This window comes from Polypterus senegalus, chromosome 2, assembly GCF_016835505.1.
Source record: "Polypterus senegalus isolate Bchr_013 chromosome 2, ASM1683550v1, whole genome shotgun sequence".
Taxonomy (NCBI): domain Eukaryota; kingdom Metazoa; phylum Chordata; class Cladistia; order Polypteriformes; family Polypteridae; genus Polypterus; species Polypterus senegalus.
In genome coordinates, this window is record NC_053155.1 from 3,729,233 (window position 1) to 3,745,716 (window position 16,484).

A 16,484-nucleotide genomic window follows, 5' to 3' on the forward strand; every position below is an offset into this window, starting at 1 on the left:
TTTCTTTGTAAAACTAGAATGGAACATTTGGCCAGTCCAGTCTTTTTGCAGCCGGAACTGATCCTTGCTTAGTAAGTGGGTCTCCTGTAAAAATACTATTTTAGCGTTTAGACCTGTTAGGTGAGAAAGTACTTTCTTTCTCTTTAATTGGTGATTCAGGCATTTAATATTCAAGCTCACAAAGTTAACTGTCCCATCATGGAGACATTGATTCTGAATTTTTGATGTCATTTTGTAGTCTTAACTGGAAGTGAGACAGCTTTAACCTTAATTTCCAATTTCCCCACAAGATATTTCCATTCAGCCTATTGTTACGTTGGAAGTTATAATTATAAGGATTAAAAGAATAGATTAGATATAGCCTGCTTTCTTTCTCTCCCCCCTTATGCCCCCACCCCCCAATTTTGCCTCCCCACGTGAGGCTGGACCCCACTTCACGAAGTCCCGGTCCTCTGACATACCCAGAGACAGAGCACGTCCAAAACAAAACAAGCCCTCCCAGCAGCGGCATTTGAGGATTAAAAAGAAGAGATGTCTATTGACAATATAATCTAAATACTATCCATCCATCCATTTTCCAACCCGCTGAATCCAAATACAGGGCCACAGGGGTCTGCTGGAGCCAATCCCAGCCAACACAGGGCACAAGGCAGGAACCAATCCTGGGCAGGGTGCCAACCCACCACAGGACACACAAAAACACACACCAGGGCCAATTTAGAATCGCCAATCCACCCAACCTGCATGTCTTTGGATTGTGGGAGGAAACCCACGCAGACACGGGGAGAACATGCAAACTCCACGCAGGGAGGACCCAGGAAGCGAACCCGGGTCTCCTAACTGCAAGGCAGCAGCGCTAACACTGCGCCACCATGCCGCCCTCTAAATACTATATGCCTGAAATATAATATTCAACAGTCTTAAAATATTAAGATAGTAGACCCAGGGAATGGTGTTAAAAAGTGGCCCTGGATAAGCATAGTTAACCTTAATGCAATAATAACAATAAACCAAGGGTATGATGTTAAACAGTCTCCTTTAGAATAGTAAAAAAAAAACTACTTTAATTTCTTCCACACATACGTCTATAATTGTAATTAAAACATAAACAAAAAGTGTCCGAGAAGAGAAAAGGATGTATAATTATGGTACCTGTATCATTGCAAGTGGATCAGACAGCAGGTGATATCTCCTTGCCATGCCATGACAGGATGCAACTCACTATTGTATTTCAAAGAAGTGTCGGGATCAGCCTTCTTAATTCCTTTTCTGCTTCCTCCTTGCTGGAGAAGATGTAATATTTGTCTTGAATATCCACTTACATTTTGTCAGGATACAATAGGCTGTATCTGATACTGGCTTTCCGTTCCTGCTATTTAATGTTATAAAAAGCTGCACGTTTAGCAGCTGTTGAGGGTGAGAAATGAGGGAAAATACAAATGTGGTTATTTTCAAATATAATTTCTTGTTTCTGTCTGAGAAGTGCTATTACATTAAGCATAAATTGTAATCTCTCGAAACGGACAATTAGAGTCCTAGGTTTAGAGGTATTTGATCCACATATGTGATAAGCTGCTGCTATCTTGGCATCTGATTTAAAGTCCTCTCCAATTAATTTTGAGAATAGTTCAGCTACAAGTTTCTCTGGTTTTGGACTTTCACAATTCTCAGGTAGACCTTCGATTCTAATATTATTCCTTCTGTATTTATTTTTTCGGTAGAAACCCCAGGAATGCACCCAGCCATGTCTTGATTCACACCACTCACACACAGAGACAAGGGAACAAAAGGGCTCAACCAATAAACAAACTGAATATATTAAACAAAAAACTGTAGATAAACTATAACTACACAGTAAACAAAAACACAATCCCTCCCCGGCAATCCCAAAATTAACTTCATACAGCAACTGACAATAAGCACGATAAACACCTAACAATAAACACCAACGACCATGTCCATAACACAGTCCAATATGCAGTCTCAACAGATGATGTGGATGAAGGAGAAAAATGACAATACAAGGAACAGCTTGCTTTAAGTAATGTTGGTATCATGAGATGTCATTCACTAGCAGACCTGAGTGGAAGAAGCAGAGGACCTCATGATTGACTCCATATACGGAGGTGATGTCCTATTGACTACAGTACTCTCTAGGTAAGCACCACAGAATGAACCTCATGCTACAGAGAGAAAATGAAGTGACTTGTAAAGTGGAGTGACTTGCACCCATCTCAGTTAGTCAAATATAAGACATTCCATTACATTTTAAATCATCTGCAGTGGCTTGGTAGCACATGTGAGTATTTTGGCCAGCAGTGTATTGCAGTAGTCCAGATGTGACATGAAAAAAGCCTGGACCAGGAGTTGTTTGTAGATGGTCTGATCTTGAAGATTTAAACAAAATAAAACTTCAAGAACAAAAGACTGTTTCAATGTGCTCAGTGAAGAACAGCTGGTGTTCAATCACCTCGCCAATGACACATATGTATTTGGTGGGTGTTTGTGATTATGAACCGAGCTGGACAGAACAGGGTGTTGAACAGATACACTAGCTGAGAGGACAAGAACTGGAAATGGTGCCTCTTCATCCAGGATGAGAAACTAATGAGAGAAGCCAAGATGTTATATGATACCATATAATCCTCTGTAAAGAACAAAAGGTACTGCTGAGTATCGTCAGCATTGCACTGATTTGAGAAATAATGGGGATGGATGATGTGTCCTAGTGAGGTGGTCTATAAGGAGTAAAAGATACAGATGCTAACCCTTGGGGTACACCTTTGCTTGCCTAATATACATCTCTTTGCACCAGGACACATGGTAGGGCCTGCACGGGCAGTTCTAGTTGTATTGCCTGCCAAAGACAAAAAGAGGAACAGGAAGAAAAAGGCAAAAGTAAAAAAAAGAAAAGCAGGATTCAAAACTGTAAGTGACAACAGTCAAAGTCAAAACACAAACCAAAAATTAAAATAAAAAGGCAGAATTGCATCAAGAAACCAGCAAAACAAATTGTCAAAAGCTCTTCAGAAAAGCGACACCTATCGGCCAAACAAAATAGAATTAGAAAAAATTGTAAAAATTATTAACTTCAAAATGAATGCTCAATTTAATACTAGAATCCCTGAAGCTTACAATTTTTTTTTTCTTCCCTTACCTCCTTAAATGTTCCTGACATAGGGCAAGAAGCTTGTAGCTCCTTAACATTGTGCTGTTAACCCGCTTTTATTTTGCAAATGTGAGGATTAGCAGAATGCAGCCTGCTACAAGCCCACCCTCCCAGCATATTCAGTCATCGTCCTCCCAGCTTCAATACTCATAGCTGAAGTCAGTGTTATCTGGCGATGTGTTTGTAAGGAATTGTATAGGTATTGAAATACCGGGATTTGAAATACAAACATTTCATGTGTGTTCCATGTCTACAACAATTTCTGTAAATATAGAATGACAGAGGAAATGTGAGGCAAGAAATGCTGAACACATAGCTAAAACAGAAAATGTTTTAATACGTTATAGTATAATGTTGAAATAAAGATTATGATGTGTGAACCCCAAATATCCAAGAAACACTTTCATAAAAGGTGTAACAAAACAAGTACACTTTTATTCAAGAATAAAACTGAAGAAAAAGAAATAGCTCAATTGACATGTTGCTGAAGCCCAACTATCAGTTGGTACAAAATAAGAGACGTTCACATATGTGTGTGTTTGTGTGTTTCATCTTCAACCAGCTTTAAAGTGGTAGCATTTCTCCATCATTGATCTGCACTGATGGCACAGTGGAAAAGCGACTGCTTGGTCTTCTCGAAGTAATAGGTTCAAATTTCATGTCATCATTGCATTTAGCGCTTTAAGTAGTTAGCTGCTATCATTATTGTGACGATGCGGGTTCTCTTCCATACCCTCTTTGTCCGTTTGGGAACCCTGAACCCAACACCGTCGATAATATCACCGAGATGAGCTGACGAAGGGGGAAAAATCTCTCAAGGCAAGGGGAAATATTCCATAAAGTGCTTTTATTTAAAACAATGACCAAATCAAAAAGTGCAAAAGTGCAGAGTCAAAGTTCAATAAATAAATCCATAAAATCCAGTGTCCAGTGGGGTTAAAATCAACAATAAATAAATCCTATAAAACGCAAGGTTAATAGATGCAGTAATTAAAACGCAGACCCTTTACTCTCCCTTTACTGTCCAGCCCACCTCCGTCTCTTTCTCCCAGGCTCACAATTACTCACAGCCAGCGGAAATCAGCCACCACAAGCTCCTTCAGTTAACCTCCATCTTGGCCTTCATCAGAAAATCGCTGCCAGACCGCCGAGGTCAACTCTCCTCCCTCGATCTTTCGCGCACCCGCAGTCGCTCCTCAGATCCTTCGGGAGGGCACCTCTCCTGCTCACCCCACTCACTGGTACATTCAGTGGGGCACACTAGCCCCTAGAGCACAATAGAATAACGCTCCTTCGCGGGACCCCAGCTCATGGCGTTTCCACCTTCCAGGTGGCTGGATCGTCACCACCCGACTGCTGTTTTCCGACCTTTTACTGCATCCGCTTTTCTCTTTCTATCAACCGTTCTCCTCTCCTTTTTTCCACGATTTATCCCCCACCACTCCTATCCATCTGTCTATATATACACTTCTGCCTCCGTGGACACAGCATCTTAATTACACACCGCAGGAAGCCAATGAGGCAAACAAGATCGACTGCACCCACACGTGCAAGTTCGACTCGCTCCAATCACCTCATTAACTCCCCGCGGTCATGCAATCGCGCCCACGGAGAACGACACAACTATACGGATTTTAAAAAAACCTGACTTTTTCGTAAGCCGCGGACCCGCTATACCACAATTATTATTATTATTATTATTATTATTATTATTATTATTATATAACAAAACATACATTTTTTTTTTTTTTTTTTTATACGTGTCCTGTTCGGCTGTGAAGCAATCAGAATTGATGTCTGAATGCTGGCGACTAGCCTTACAGTTTTTCTCTCAGGTGGAGCGTTACAGCTTCTGCTGACGTCACGCCTGATACCAAAACTTTATTAAAAAATATTTTTAGATGTTTTTAAGATTCGAACCAGACACGGAGACAAAAGTGAAAGAAAAAGAAGAGAGAGAAGGAAGAGATGGAGGTAAAGGGGGAGGGGGGTTTCGTATAGAATAAACAATAAATGAACCAGAATCCGCTTCTAGACCTGCAGAAAGAGGGGGAACAAAAAACAAAAAAACCACAAGACAAAAACATTGCTGCATCAGCTACATGAAGATATATAAAAGTAAAAATGTTTGCTGACAATCATACAGTAATTATTACTGAGGCATTTAAGGCCACCACAACCTTAGATCATGTGCTGAAGATGTCCAAGTCATACTTATGAAATCACCATGTGAGCACCTGTGTGTGTACGCACGCTTGTATGTGTAAGGTTTCTCTATAGGAGCATCCAATAGTGAGTGTGAAGGGCCACAGACCTGCCCCCCAAAACGTGCGGAAGATGGAGGAGTTCCAAGCCCAGAGATCCAGAGGTCACCCCAGAGCGGAGACCCCAGGGAGGCCGTCACCAGAGAAGCCCCAACCCCCACCTGAGAGGCGCAGAGGATCACCCCGGGGGTCACAACCAGCAGCCGGCAGAGTCCGGGAGATATCAACGGCAAGCCCTCAGGCCCGCCCGCAGCCGCTCTCCCCAGTCGGCGGGCCCGGAACCCAGCAGCCGGGACCCGAGGCGACCCACCCGCCGAGGATCCAACAGAGCCCAGGGAACCAGATCCCACCAGGCAGCCACCGGGAGCGACCAGACAGATGCTTAAGGCAGGGGGAGGGTAGGCAAAGATGTTGTAGTATTGCCAGATGTCCCAGGAGAGGGAGAGTCCAAACCCCACCTGACATATACAGTCACACACAAACACAGTCATACACTCCCTCCCTCATGCTCTCACATACACATACAACCCAAGACTTACAAGGATGTACGCCAGACACCCATTCACACTCCCCACACACCCTACCTAACTCTGGTCCCGGTGCTGCCGTACCTGAGGTACAGCCATTCCTGGACGTCAGAGTTAGCCCCGTTCGCAGGGGTAATAGTGAGCAGGCACCCCCATCCAACGTAGAGCAAAGCAACCCACCACTCCAGACCACAGGCAGACGGCCAGCTCCCACTCCTAGCCTCCAGCCCCGGGCAGCTAACTGAGAACAGAAGTGTGATAAGACCTCTAGTCTCCCTCCGCCTGCTCTAATGTAGTGTTGGTGTGTGCTGATAAGGTGCATTTTGTGGTTGGGGGGGGCGCAGGCAGTGCCGGCACCATGTGGCCTACACCAGCTGATGCCAACACACAGCCCCACCTCCCCCCAAAACTCTCCATGACTAGGTGCAGTTTAAAATTGGAAGTGGACACCGGCACTCGGAGTGAGGCTGAAATTTCCCCCCACCGGATGCCGTTGAGTGTGCCCACTCCCAAGGCCCTAAGTGTGCATTTGTGTGGAATGTTTTTTGTGGAAGTGTTTAATGTGCAAATAAAATTGGGGTGTAGGCTGCCACAGGACTGCGGAAACGGGATCCATACCCGCACCCCCTGACTTACCCACACCCCAAGGCCCTATGTGCATGTTTGTGTGATGATGTGAAGGAGCAGGAGGAGGGAAATGTACATTTGATGCGAGTCTAGGACATTGTGTTTAAATTTGACATGGACAGTCATATCAACATGTCATTTCTTGACTAAAAAAAATGTTCAAATTTATGTTTAATAGATGCTGCGGTGTCTGTTTGCTCCACAAGACACAAAGAAGAAACAATTGAGTTGCATTTGTGTGTTTACTTTTATCCCTTCAGTGCTAACTTTTACAAGTACCATAAATTTACACCGGGTGTTACAGACTCACATTAAATGTGTGTTTTTATTATGTAACAGTAATAATAATAGCAGTTCACTACTCAAAACAGTAAATACATGGAGGACCTGTGATCGAACTCACAAACTTTTGATTACAAGACAACAGTCTTTTCCTCTCCACCAGCCAAGTAGCAATAGATATTTGGGTTTCAGTTTTTACACAATGTACCTTGAACAATTTAGTTTTTCTTCGGTTATATTCTTGAATAAAAGCACAGTTGTTTTGTTATACCTTTTCTGAAAGTGTTTATTTGATATTTGGACTTCGGTCTTCACATATTATACACTTCACGTCAGTATTTTGGCATTATTACTATAACATTAAAAAATGTTATGTTTTAGTTCAACAATTCCTCCCTCGCATTTCCTTTCATCATACACTTACAGAGATCATTGTAGACATGGAACACACATGAAATGTATGTATTCGAAATAACTGTATATTATTTATCCTGTACAACTCCAGACATCTCACACCCAGATAAACACACTTGAGCCGGGAGAACTTTGTGTCCGACTTCAGCTGCTGTGGTGGGGGATGAGATTCCAGGCTGATTGCTCCTTGCGCTGATAGACACATTTACAACACAAAAGACGTTGATGAAGAGGTGTGATGGAATTAAAGATGGTCAGGCATTACGAGTCTTTTTGTAGGCTTCAGAGATTCAAGTGTTAAAATTCTGTTTACAGAATATTTGGTTTTTGCAGGGAAGCCTGTGAAATTTTTAAACAGAATCCCAATCATGGGTGGCGCAGTGGTAGTACTACTGCCTCACAGTAAGGAGTCCTGGGTTTGCTTCCCGGGTCCTTCCTGAATGGAGTTTGAATGTTCTCCCCGTATCTGCATGGGTTTCCTCCAGGTGCTCCGGTTTCCACCCACAGTCCAAAGACATGCAAAGCAAAGAGACCTGGTTATGTACAGCACTTTGAAGTGTTTTGGATAGAATGGAGAAGAGAGTCAGTGGTCTGTAATGACATACTTGAGATGATCAAGTGTGGGCTTTTTGAGAAGTTTGAACACAGTAAGGAAGATGCCTGTGGTGATTGAGGTGATGAGGATGATGTGTGTAACTACAGGAGCAGACTGACTGGTAGGTGTAATGAGAACTGACTACTGATGACAGACACATTTTCCTGAGAAAAGCTATCAAAGTCAACAACAGTCAAGAAACCTGGAGGTGAAGGTGGCAGAGGGTTGAGAAGTGAGGTGAAGGCAGAGAAGAAGCTATGAAATTTATACACATTTACAATTATAGAGCCCAGTTTTATAAAGTTCAAACCCCCACCCCACCACCACCCCCACCACCAACTGCTGTGATTGACCCGTCTGTCTTTATTTCTTTTATCACAGGAAATAAACTTTTAGAGGAGATTGACACCAGAAACGAGCCACCTGTCTCTGACCCTCTTGCTAAAGGTAACTCCTTTATTTTACGCATAAGCTCAGCAGTCCTGTGCTCATCAGGTCTTCTCATTTGTTCTCATTTTGACTTTTAGACCTCCATGAGACACACAGACAGGCTGTGTCTGAATCCACAAGAACTCTGAATGCTCAGGCTTCTCCTGGAGATCCACACACCACAGCTGTGGGCTTTGAGACTCTATACACAGAGTTGGTGGTCATTAAACGGGACACCAAAAGCCATAATGAGACTGAACATGAACTTACAAAAACTGGGAGAATTCATGAAAATCTCATGAAGAAAGGAGCAGCACAGAAATGTGAACGAATCTGGACTGAGCAGCTGTTTAGGAAAAGTCCTGTAAGTGTAAATCCAGTCAACATCATAGTGGTCAGTGGGATGGTGGGAATAGGGAAGACCACCATGGTACAGAAGATCATGTATGACTGGGCCAGAGGCACTCAGTACCAGAGGTTTGCATTTGTGTTCCTGTTTAAATTCAGAGAGCTTAACTTCCTAGACAATGTGAATGAGCCACAAATGTCACTGACCAAACTGATTGAAAGGCACTATAAATATCTCAGTAATGATCAACTGAAAGATGTTCTCAAGAATCCTGAATCTCTCCTTTTTATATTCGATGGACTGGAAGAATACAAACACAAACTGAACTTCACACCGAGTCAACTCTGCTCAAACTCAGACGTTGAGGTGCCTGTCCACATTCTGGTCACCAGTCTGGTCAGTCGGACATTACTGAAGGGCTGCTCAGTCCTGATAACAAGCAGACTAACAGCCCTGGAAGCCATGGACATGGAAAGAGTCGATCAGTTTGTAGAGATCCTGGGGTTCTTCCCTGAGCAAAGGCTGATGTACTGTAAGAAGTTCTTTGGTGACGCTGCTCTGGGTGCTGAGGCTTTTCAGTATGTCAAGGAGAACACCATCCTGTACTCAATGTGCTTCAACCCCTTGTACTGTTGGATGATCTGCTCTGCACTGCAGAGACACTTTATGACACCTGAAAAAGCCAAAAGTGAAGCTCTGAAAGTAGGTCAGTGGCTCTGTGAGACTCAGAATAAGGAGTTAATTAGAGACACCATTGGAGAGGAGTTAAAGATGAACTTTAGCAACATGACTTTATCTGCTGTGGACTGTGCTGTGCTGGTTGCTGTCATCAGCTGCTGTGGAGAGCTTAAAGAACTTGACCTGTCAGAGACACTTCTCACCGCCGAGTACATCATGAGACTGGAGCCGGGGCTCAGCTGCTGCAGTGTAGTTTGGTGAGTGATGTGACTATGACGAGTTCAATTTTATCTGTAATGGCACTTTATGTAAATGAGAGTCGCTGAGGGCACTGAGCTCCACTGTCATATGACCTTCTAATAAGCCCCACCCACTCAACAGGAAGTGAGTTCAACCGCTAATGACATGATAATTATGCCATCTTATTCTCGATGATCCTTTACAACACACCTGAACCATCCTGACCTCATACTGTTGTATCTGTTTCAGACTCTTAGGGTCATTAACACTAGAATTACCAAAGCTTATGAAAAAACTCGTGAATCCGGCTTTGTAAATGTGCCGATAAGGACAAGCAGCGAGCAGCCTGCTATTCCATCCTTCCACCACCGCAGAAACTGATCAGGGGCGAGCATGAATGTGACTGAGAGAATAAAACTGAATAAAAAAAACATGCTAAACCTTTATAAGTACCATACATTTACAGTGGCTGTTACAGACTAAAATCAAATGTATCTTTTAATTGTATAATAGTAACAATGAAAGCAGCTCACTACTCAAAACGTTTATTTTAAGATTCGGGAAGGCTCGAACCGGCAACCTTTTTAATAGGAGTCAGTAGTTCTTTCTGCTCTACTACCATAGAAGTCACAGCAAAAACGCCACACTAACCCGATTTCTTTTTCTTTGGTTATAGTCTAGAGTAAAAGCGCATTTGTTCTGTTACACTTGTATCTTTTGTGAAAGTGCTTACTTCATATTTGGACTTCAGTCTTCAAACATTACACAGTTCATGTCAAAATATTATCTTTAGTACTATCCATCCATTATCCATCCTGCTATATCCTAACTACAGGGTCATGGGGGTCTGCTGGAGCCAATCCCCACCAACACAGGGCGCAAGGCAGGAAACAAACCCCGGGCAGGGCGCCAGCCCACCACAGATCGTTAGTACTAAAACATGAAAAAAGTTTGTCTTTTAGGTTTATGTTTAACATTTCTGTCATGCTACACTTGCATAGATCTTTATAGACATGAAACACATGTGAAATGCATGTGTTCCAAATAACGAGATATTATTTTAGCCTATACAGCTCTAGGTACTATACTCCCTGATAAACTGGGCTTCAGCTGGGAGAACAACTTTTGCAGTTTCTGTGGTGGTGGGGTAATGGTATAGCGGGCTGCTTGCTACTTGTGCTGATCGACACATTTACAAGACAAAAGACGCTAATGGAGAGGTATAAACAGAATTAAGGTGGGCCGGGTTTATGAGTTTTTGTTTTGTAAGCTTTGGTAATTCTAGTGTTAAAGCTCCCTCGTTCAGATAATGAGCCAGTATCACTGGTGTAAATCAGCAGATTAACACTAGAATTACCAGAGTCTATGAAAAAACTTGTAGATCCGTCCCACCTTAAATCGCTTCTTAAAACTGTTCTCACCTCTCCACCAGCCTCCTTTATCCTGTAAATGTGCCGATAAAAACAAACTGCAAGCAGCCGGCTATTCCATCCCCCCACCGATTTAGAATGCTTCGATTATCTGGGAGTGAAGTGGAGTTTTAGAGTGGAAATAATAGATTGTTATTTGGAATACTACACATTTCATGTGTTTTCCGTTTCTACAGTAATCTGTGTAAACACAATGTTAAAACAGAACCTTTTTCATATTTTAGTAATAAATGTTACAAAATGTAGGTATAAACTATAAAATGTGTGAAGCCTGAAGGCCAAAGATCAAATAAACACTTTCATAAAAGGTTCAACAGTTGTATGACAGCTTCTGTAGCATACTGGTAAGATTTTGTCACTTAGAATGCAGCAGCCATGGTGTACCTCAAGAGACCAGAGTTCGATTCCCCACTGGGGAGAAAATGTATTTATTTATTTTGAACCTTTGCCGTTTTGCCTGCCTGAACTCCCTGTCTATCTATATAGTAATAACAGTAATTTTATTATTATATAGGAGCTTCCCTGTCTGCCTATCATATAGTGCCTTTCCTTCCTACCTATCTATATATCTATCCCCTTAGCTGTTTTTTATATATCTATTATACAGTGCCTTCCCTGTTTATTTATATATCTAGTGCCTTCTCTGCCTGTCTGTCTGTCTGATTGCATATAGCGCTGAACATACTGCTCTGTACTATTCTGTCCTCTGCATGTCATGGAGTACAAAAGAAACAGCACCATACAGCAACATGTGAGAACTGGCAAGATCGGGGAAAAAACACGCGGTCACTGATTACAAACCGCAAGATGAATGAAAGAGACAATATATGTAAAAACATCATCGCACTAATGCAATATTATTTGAAAACGAACAGCGTCAGATCGGGTTTGAATATGCGCCCGATCTGACGCTGTTTGTTTTCAAATCATATTGCATGTACTTAACTATTTTAGAATAAAAACATACATTTGATTTCAGTCAGTCTGTAAGAGCCAGTGTAAATGCATGATAATTGTAAAGGTTAGCTTTTTTTTTTAATTCAGTTCCATTCTCTCAGTCGCATTCACGATCCACCCCTCCCCATTTGACACTGCTGTTTTCACATAAAGACGCGCTATAACTCGAATGTGATTTATATAGGGAAGAAAGTACAATGTCAGGTGCTCATTCAGTGTAATAGGAACCATAGCACAGAGAGATGTATACACTGCAACAAGTACACATGTCGTGAATGTAGGAAGGGTGTGTGGAAATTGTTAATATTTGAATGTGATGATTTTATATAGCACGGATCGGAAATCAGCAGTTCTTAGCATTGCACCACGCAAGCTGTCGTATCAACCGCCTACTGTAACTTGCTTTATTTTTTCTTCACTTAGAGTCTAGAATAAAAGTGCACTTGTTTTTTATTCTTGTACACCAACATATGTTCCTGTGTTTGAGCGACACGGGCATGCTCAAAAAAATAGACGTGTAATGCCACGAAAAGTGCACGCAGGCACTTCAGTTCGCAAGCATTGGTACGAGAATGCAGTCACAAGTACGCTGCAGAGCTACAGCGCATCTTTATGTGAAAACAGCATTCTCAGATGGGGGTAGGGAAGGATCCTGAACACGACTGAGACTGAGAATGAAAAGTGAATTAAAAAAAAAACTAACCTTTACAAGTATCATAAATTACTGGCTGTTACACACTGAAATCAAATGCATGTTTTTATTCTAAAATAGTAAGAATAAGAGCAGTTTACTTCTCAAAACTGAACCATGTGGGATCAAACTCATGACCTTTTGGATACTAGTCAGTGGCTGATACCATTATGCTACTGTGTCAGCTGTAGTAAGTATGTGTCAATATGGCATGCTAAGGTGGCTTTTTTCTGCAGTTATATTTTTGAATAAAATCATACTTGTTCTGTTATATTTGTACCTTTTGTGAAAGTGTTTGATATTTGGACTTCAGGCTTCATACATTATATAGTTTATGCCTACATTTTGTCATCTACTACTACAATATGAAAAACGTTTCTGTTTTAACAATGTGTTTACACAGATTACTGTAGAAACGGAACACACGTGAAATGCGTGTGTTCCAAATAATGATCTATTATTTCCACTCTAAAACTCCACTTCACTCCCAGATAATCAATCAAGGCGTGAGCTGGGAGAAGTTCGTGCACGTTCTAAGTCGGTGGGGGGATGGAATAGCCGGCTACTTGCAGCTTTTCTTTTATCAGCACTTTTAGATTAACAAAAGGTGAGAACGGTTTTAAGAAGCGATTTAAAGTGGGACAGATCTACGAGTTTTTTCGTAGGCTCTGGTAATTCTAGTGTTAAAAAGATGGATGAAAATCCTCATATTCTTGCTGCATTAGTTAGTAATTAAACAACGATGTGAATCATTATATGGTGTGAATGTAACCGTAGTGGCTGAGAATTAAATCTAAAGTGTGATTCTGAGAGTGCAGAGGACTGTTCACAATTTGCAGAATTCCAGAGAAGCAATGAATCTCCAGTTAATTTTCACCATCAGCCAACAGACTGTGTGCCGAATACTGCAAATAAATTAATGGCAAGGATGCTGGAGGTTTGATTTTTCACAATGATGCATTAATTGCTGAATTTAATTCTTTTTATTGCTTGTCACACTCACCACATGTCCAGACCACCTCATCTACCTCATGTGGTGGTTTTGTTCAGAGTTCCTTGTGTATTCCTAAAGTCCTCACCTTCTTCAAGAGATGAAGTTTAGCAGTCCAGTGTAGGACTCTGGTCTCATCCCCTTGTCTTCCTAATCTTCTTCATTTATTCACTACTCAGAGCTCATGACCACAGGTGAGGATCTGTTGGTGGGCTGATCACAAAATAATGAGCTTCATCTGAGGATTTTGCTCCATCTTGGTGATTAGGTCATGAATATTCAAATGAGGTGTTTTTTAAGCCATACCTAGTTACTTGAGTGGCTAAATAAGTGGGCACAAGCTCAGAGTTTTATGTTCATTTCAGATTTATAGAAGAACTTTATGTGACTTGTGGTGTAATTAGAGTTGGACAAATATGTTAGATAGATGGTGTAAAAGAATGAGTCTCAACACACTGAAAAAGGTTTGGAGCAGCCACCTATATATTGTTCCTGGCTGCAAAATGTTTAAAGCCAACACAAGGATGTTCTTTGATTGAGTTCCTAGAATGAACTAAACTGATCTGTCAAGATGTAGGTTTTATATGTTGGAAACCGGAAGTGATGTCATTAGACCAGAACAGGAAGTGAAATGAGTCTGGGCGCTGGAACAGGAAGTGATGTCAGTCTGGGTGCCAGAACAGGAAGTGGCATCAGTCTGGGCACTGGAACAGGAAGTGACATCAGTCAAGGTGCTGGAACAGGAAGTGACATTAAATCAGACAAGTTTTCCCGTATTTGGTCTGCAGAGATAACAGAAATAGGTTTAGACACCCCGCCACCCTCTGGCCCGGTGGGTAATCACCTCCACTTGGTCCATTCAGCTCGCTCCTAGTCGCACGTGTGTGACAATGGATAGATAGATTTTTAAAAAACCCTATGTATATATATACAGTATATTCCATTTTTTCTTTCTTCAAATTAATTTGATAAAGCACACCACTTGTCCCCACACATGTTATTAAATGCAAAGTTTAATACATCATTTTGTCACCACCACCATCCCAGTATGCATCTCCTTCTCTGCACATAAATTAAAAAAATTACTTGAAAAAATCAGAAATTAAACAATTTCATGATTCACAAGTATTAATAATTTCCATATATAAAGACCAAATGACCCCCTACTGTGTTCTTTAATCCCCCCCCCCACACACATTCTTAACAGCAATTGGCTCATCCCTTGAGCAGACCACAGCACTTGTCCAACTCCCCACATTTCATCAAACATGTCCAAGTCAGTAGGCCCCCAGTCACCGATCACAAGTGTGCTGCTTTATTTCAGTTCACTTTATAATAAGTAAAACTAATTTAAATTCCAAACTAAGACTTTGCTTATGCTTAAAACACAAAATTGGCAGACGCACAAAAAAAACCAACAGATTTATCCAACTCTGTTTACACCACAAGTCACATAAATCTGAAATGAACATAAAACTCTGAGCTTGTGCCCACTCATTTAGCCACTCCAGTAACCAGGCATGGCTTAAAAAACACCTTATTTGAATATTCATGTCCTAATCACCATATAGATCCGGCCCTGTTCCTGAGTGAAGTCTTTACATTCAAACTATGACAGAACACCAAAAACGAAACTTCAGTGAGTGTGAATTTTAGGTGTTACTGACATATGGCAGAGTTTAAAGAGCAGTCGGGGGTTATGCCCCATCTAACTGTCAAATAAATGGTATGTTTCCTCTGTTTTTCAGTTTCTCAGTTAATATAAATATGTGTCAAATGAAGGACACACGGCACAAAAAGTTTTGGGGTGCCACCCCATATGTTGGAAGTTGGTTCAAAACAAGAAATGAAATCTTTTCAGAACTGAGTCCAAGACAAAACTGATTTAGGATATCAAGATGGCAGCTTTAAAGTTGTTCAGAAGACGTGAGGTAATCAGGGTCAGAACAGGAAGTGACATCATCAGGGCCAGGCAGAATTTCCTGTTACTGGTCTGCAGAAGAAAGAGAAAAGGGGTTAGTGCACTCCACAACCGCCTGGTCTGGCATGATATTACCCTCCTTGGAGCCCTTTAGCTGCCTCCCAAGCGCACACGTGTGACATATGTTAAATAAAGAATTAGGCATACAGTGACAATGTGCTGCCTCAGAATAAGGAGTCTGGGAGTTACATCCCAGTGCTCCCTGTTAGTTTGCTCATACAGTCCAGACACATGCAGGTTAGGTGAACTGGTGATGCTTAATGATTCAATGATGTGTCAATGTGAATATTCACCCTGTGATAGGCTGGCACCCTAATCCAGTAGTTGTTGCTGCCTGTGCCCACTGTTTGCAGGGATACACTCCAGCTGCCCCCTACCCTGAATGTTATAATCTGTCCTTCCTAAACCAACACACCTGCACAGGTCACCGGTCTTTAAAACAGACAGACAGACAGACAGACAGACACCGTGTAGAGTTTCAATGATAGGTCAGTTCACCATTTCAGGTTCCGCTTCAGAGGTGACGTCAACTTGTGTTTGTTGTCTACAGAATTTTCTCTTTTACTCACCTGAAAGACGCTCCTGTTGGTAGAACAGTTTGTCAGGAGTCAGCAGAAGCAACTATAACAGTAGAGTGTGTGGCTGTGTTTTATGGCTGCCAGTGCAAACAGTGGCCTGGTGGTCTGAGTGAATCTCCATTACACATCACACACACCTCTGTGCCACTGTTTTTTCTTTTAATGAGTAAATAAATAACAGCAAACACTAACTTTCAAATCTGTTAACTAAGTTGCACTGATTCTTGTGTACATTTTCTAACTTCTTAAAATAGGAAGGTGATTATTTTTTCAAAATTAAAA

At 41.6% G+C, this 16,484-nt stretch overlaps 1 protein-coding gene across 1 annotated transcript in view; it reads left to right on the forward strand.

The window, feature by feature from the left end:
* LOC120521327 overlaps positions 1–16,484 on the forward strand; it is a 130,514-nt gene that overhangs the window by 72,264 nt on the left and 41,766 nt on the right. The window contains exons 11-12 of the mRNA XM_039743029.1: positions 8,260–8,325; positions 8,406–9,591. Of these exons, the coding sequence (XP_039598963.1) occupies positions 8,260–8,325; positions 8,406–9,591 (1,252 nt within the window). The remainder of the gene's footprint in view (positions 1–8,259; positions 8,326–8,405; positions 9,592–16,484) is intronic.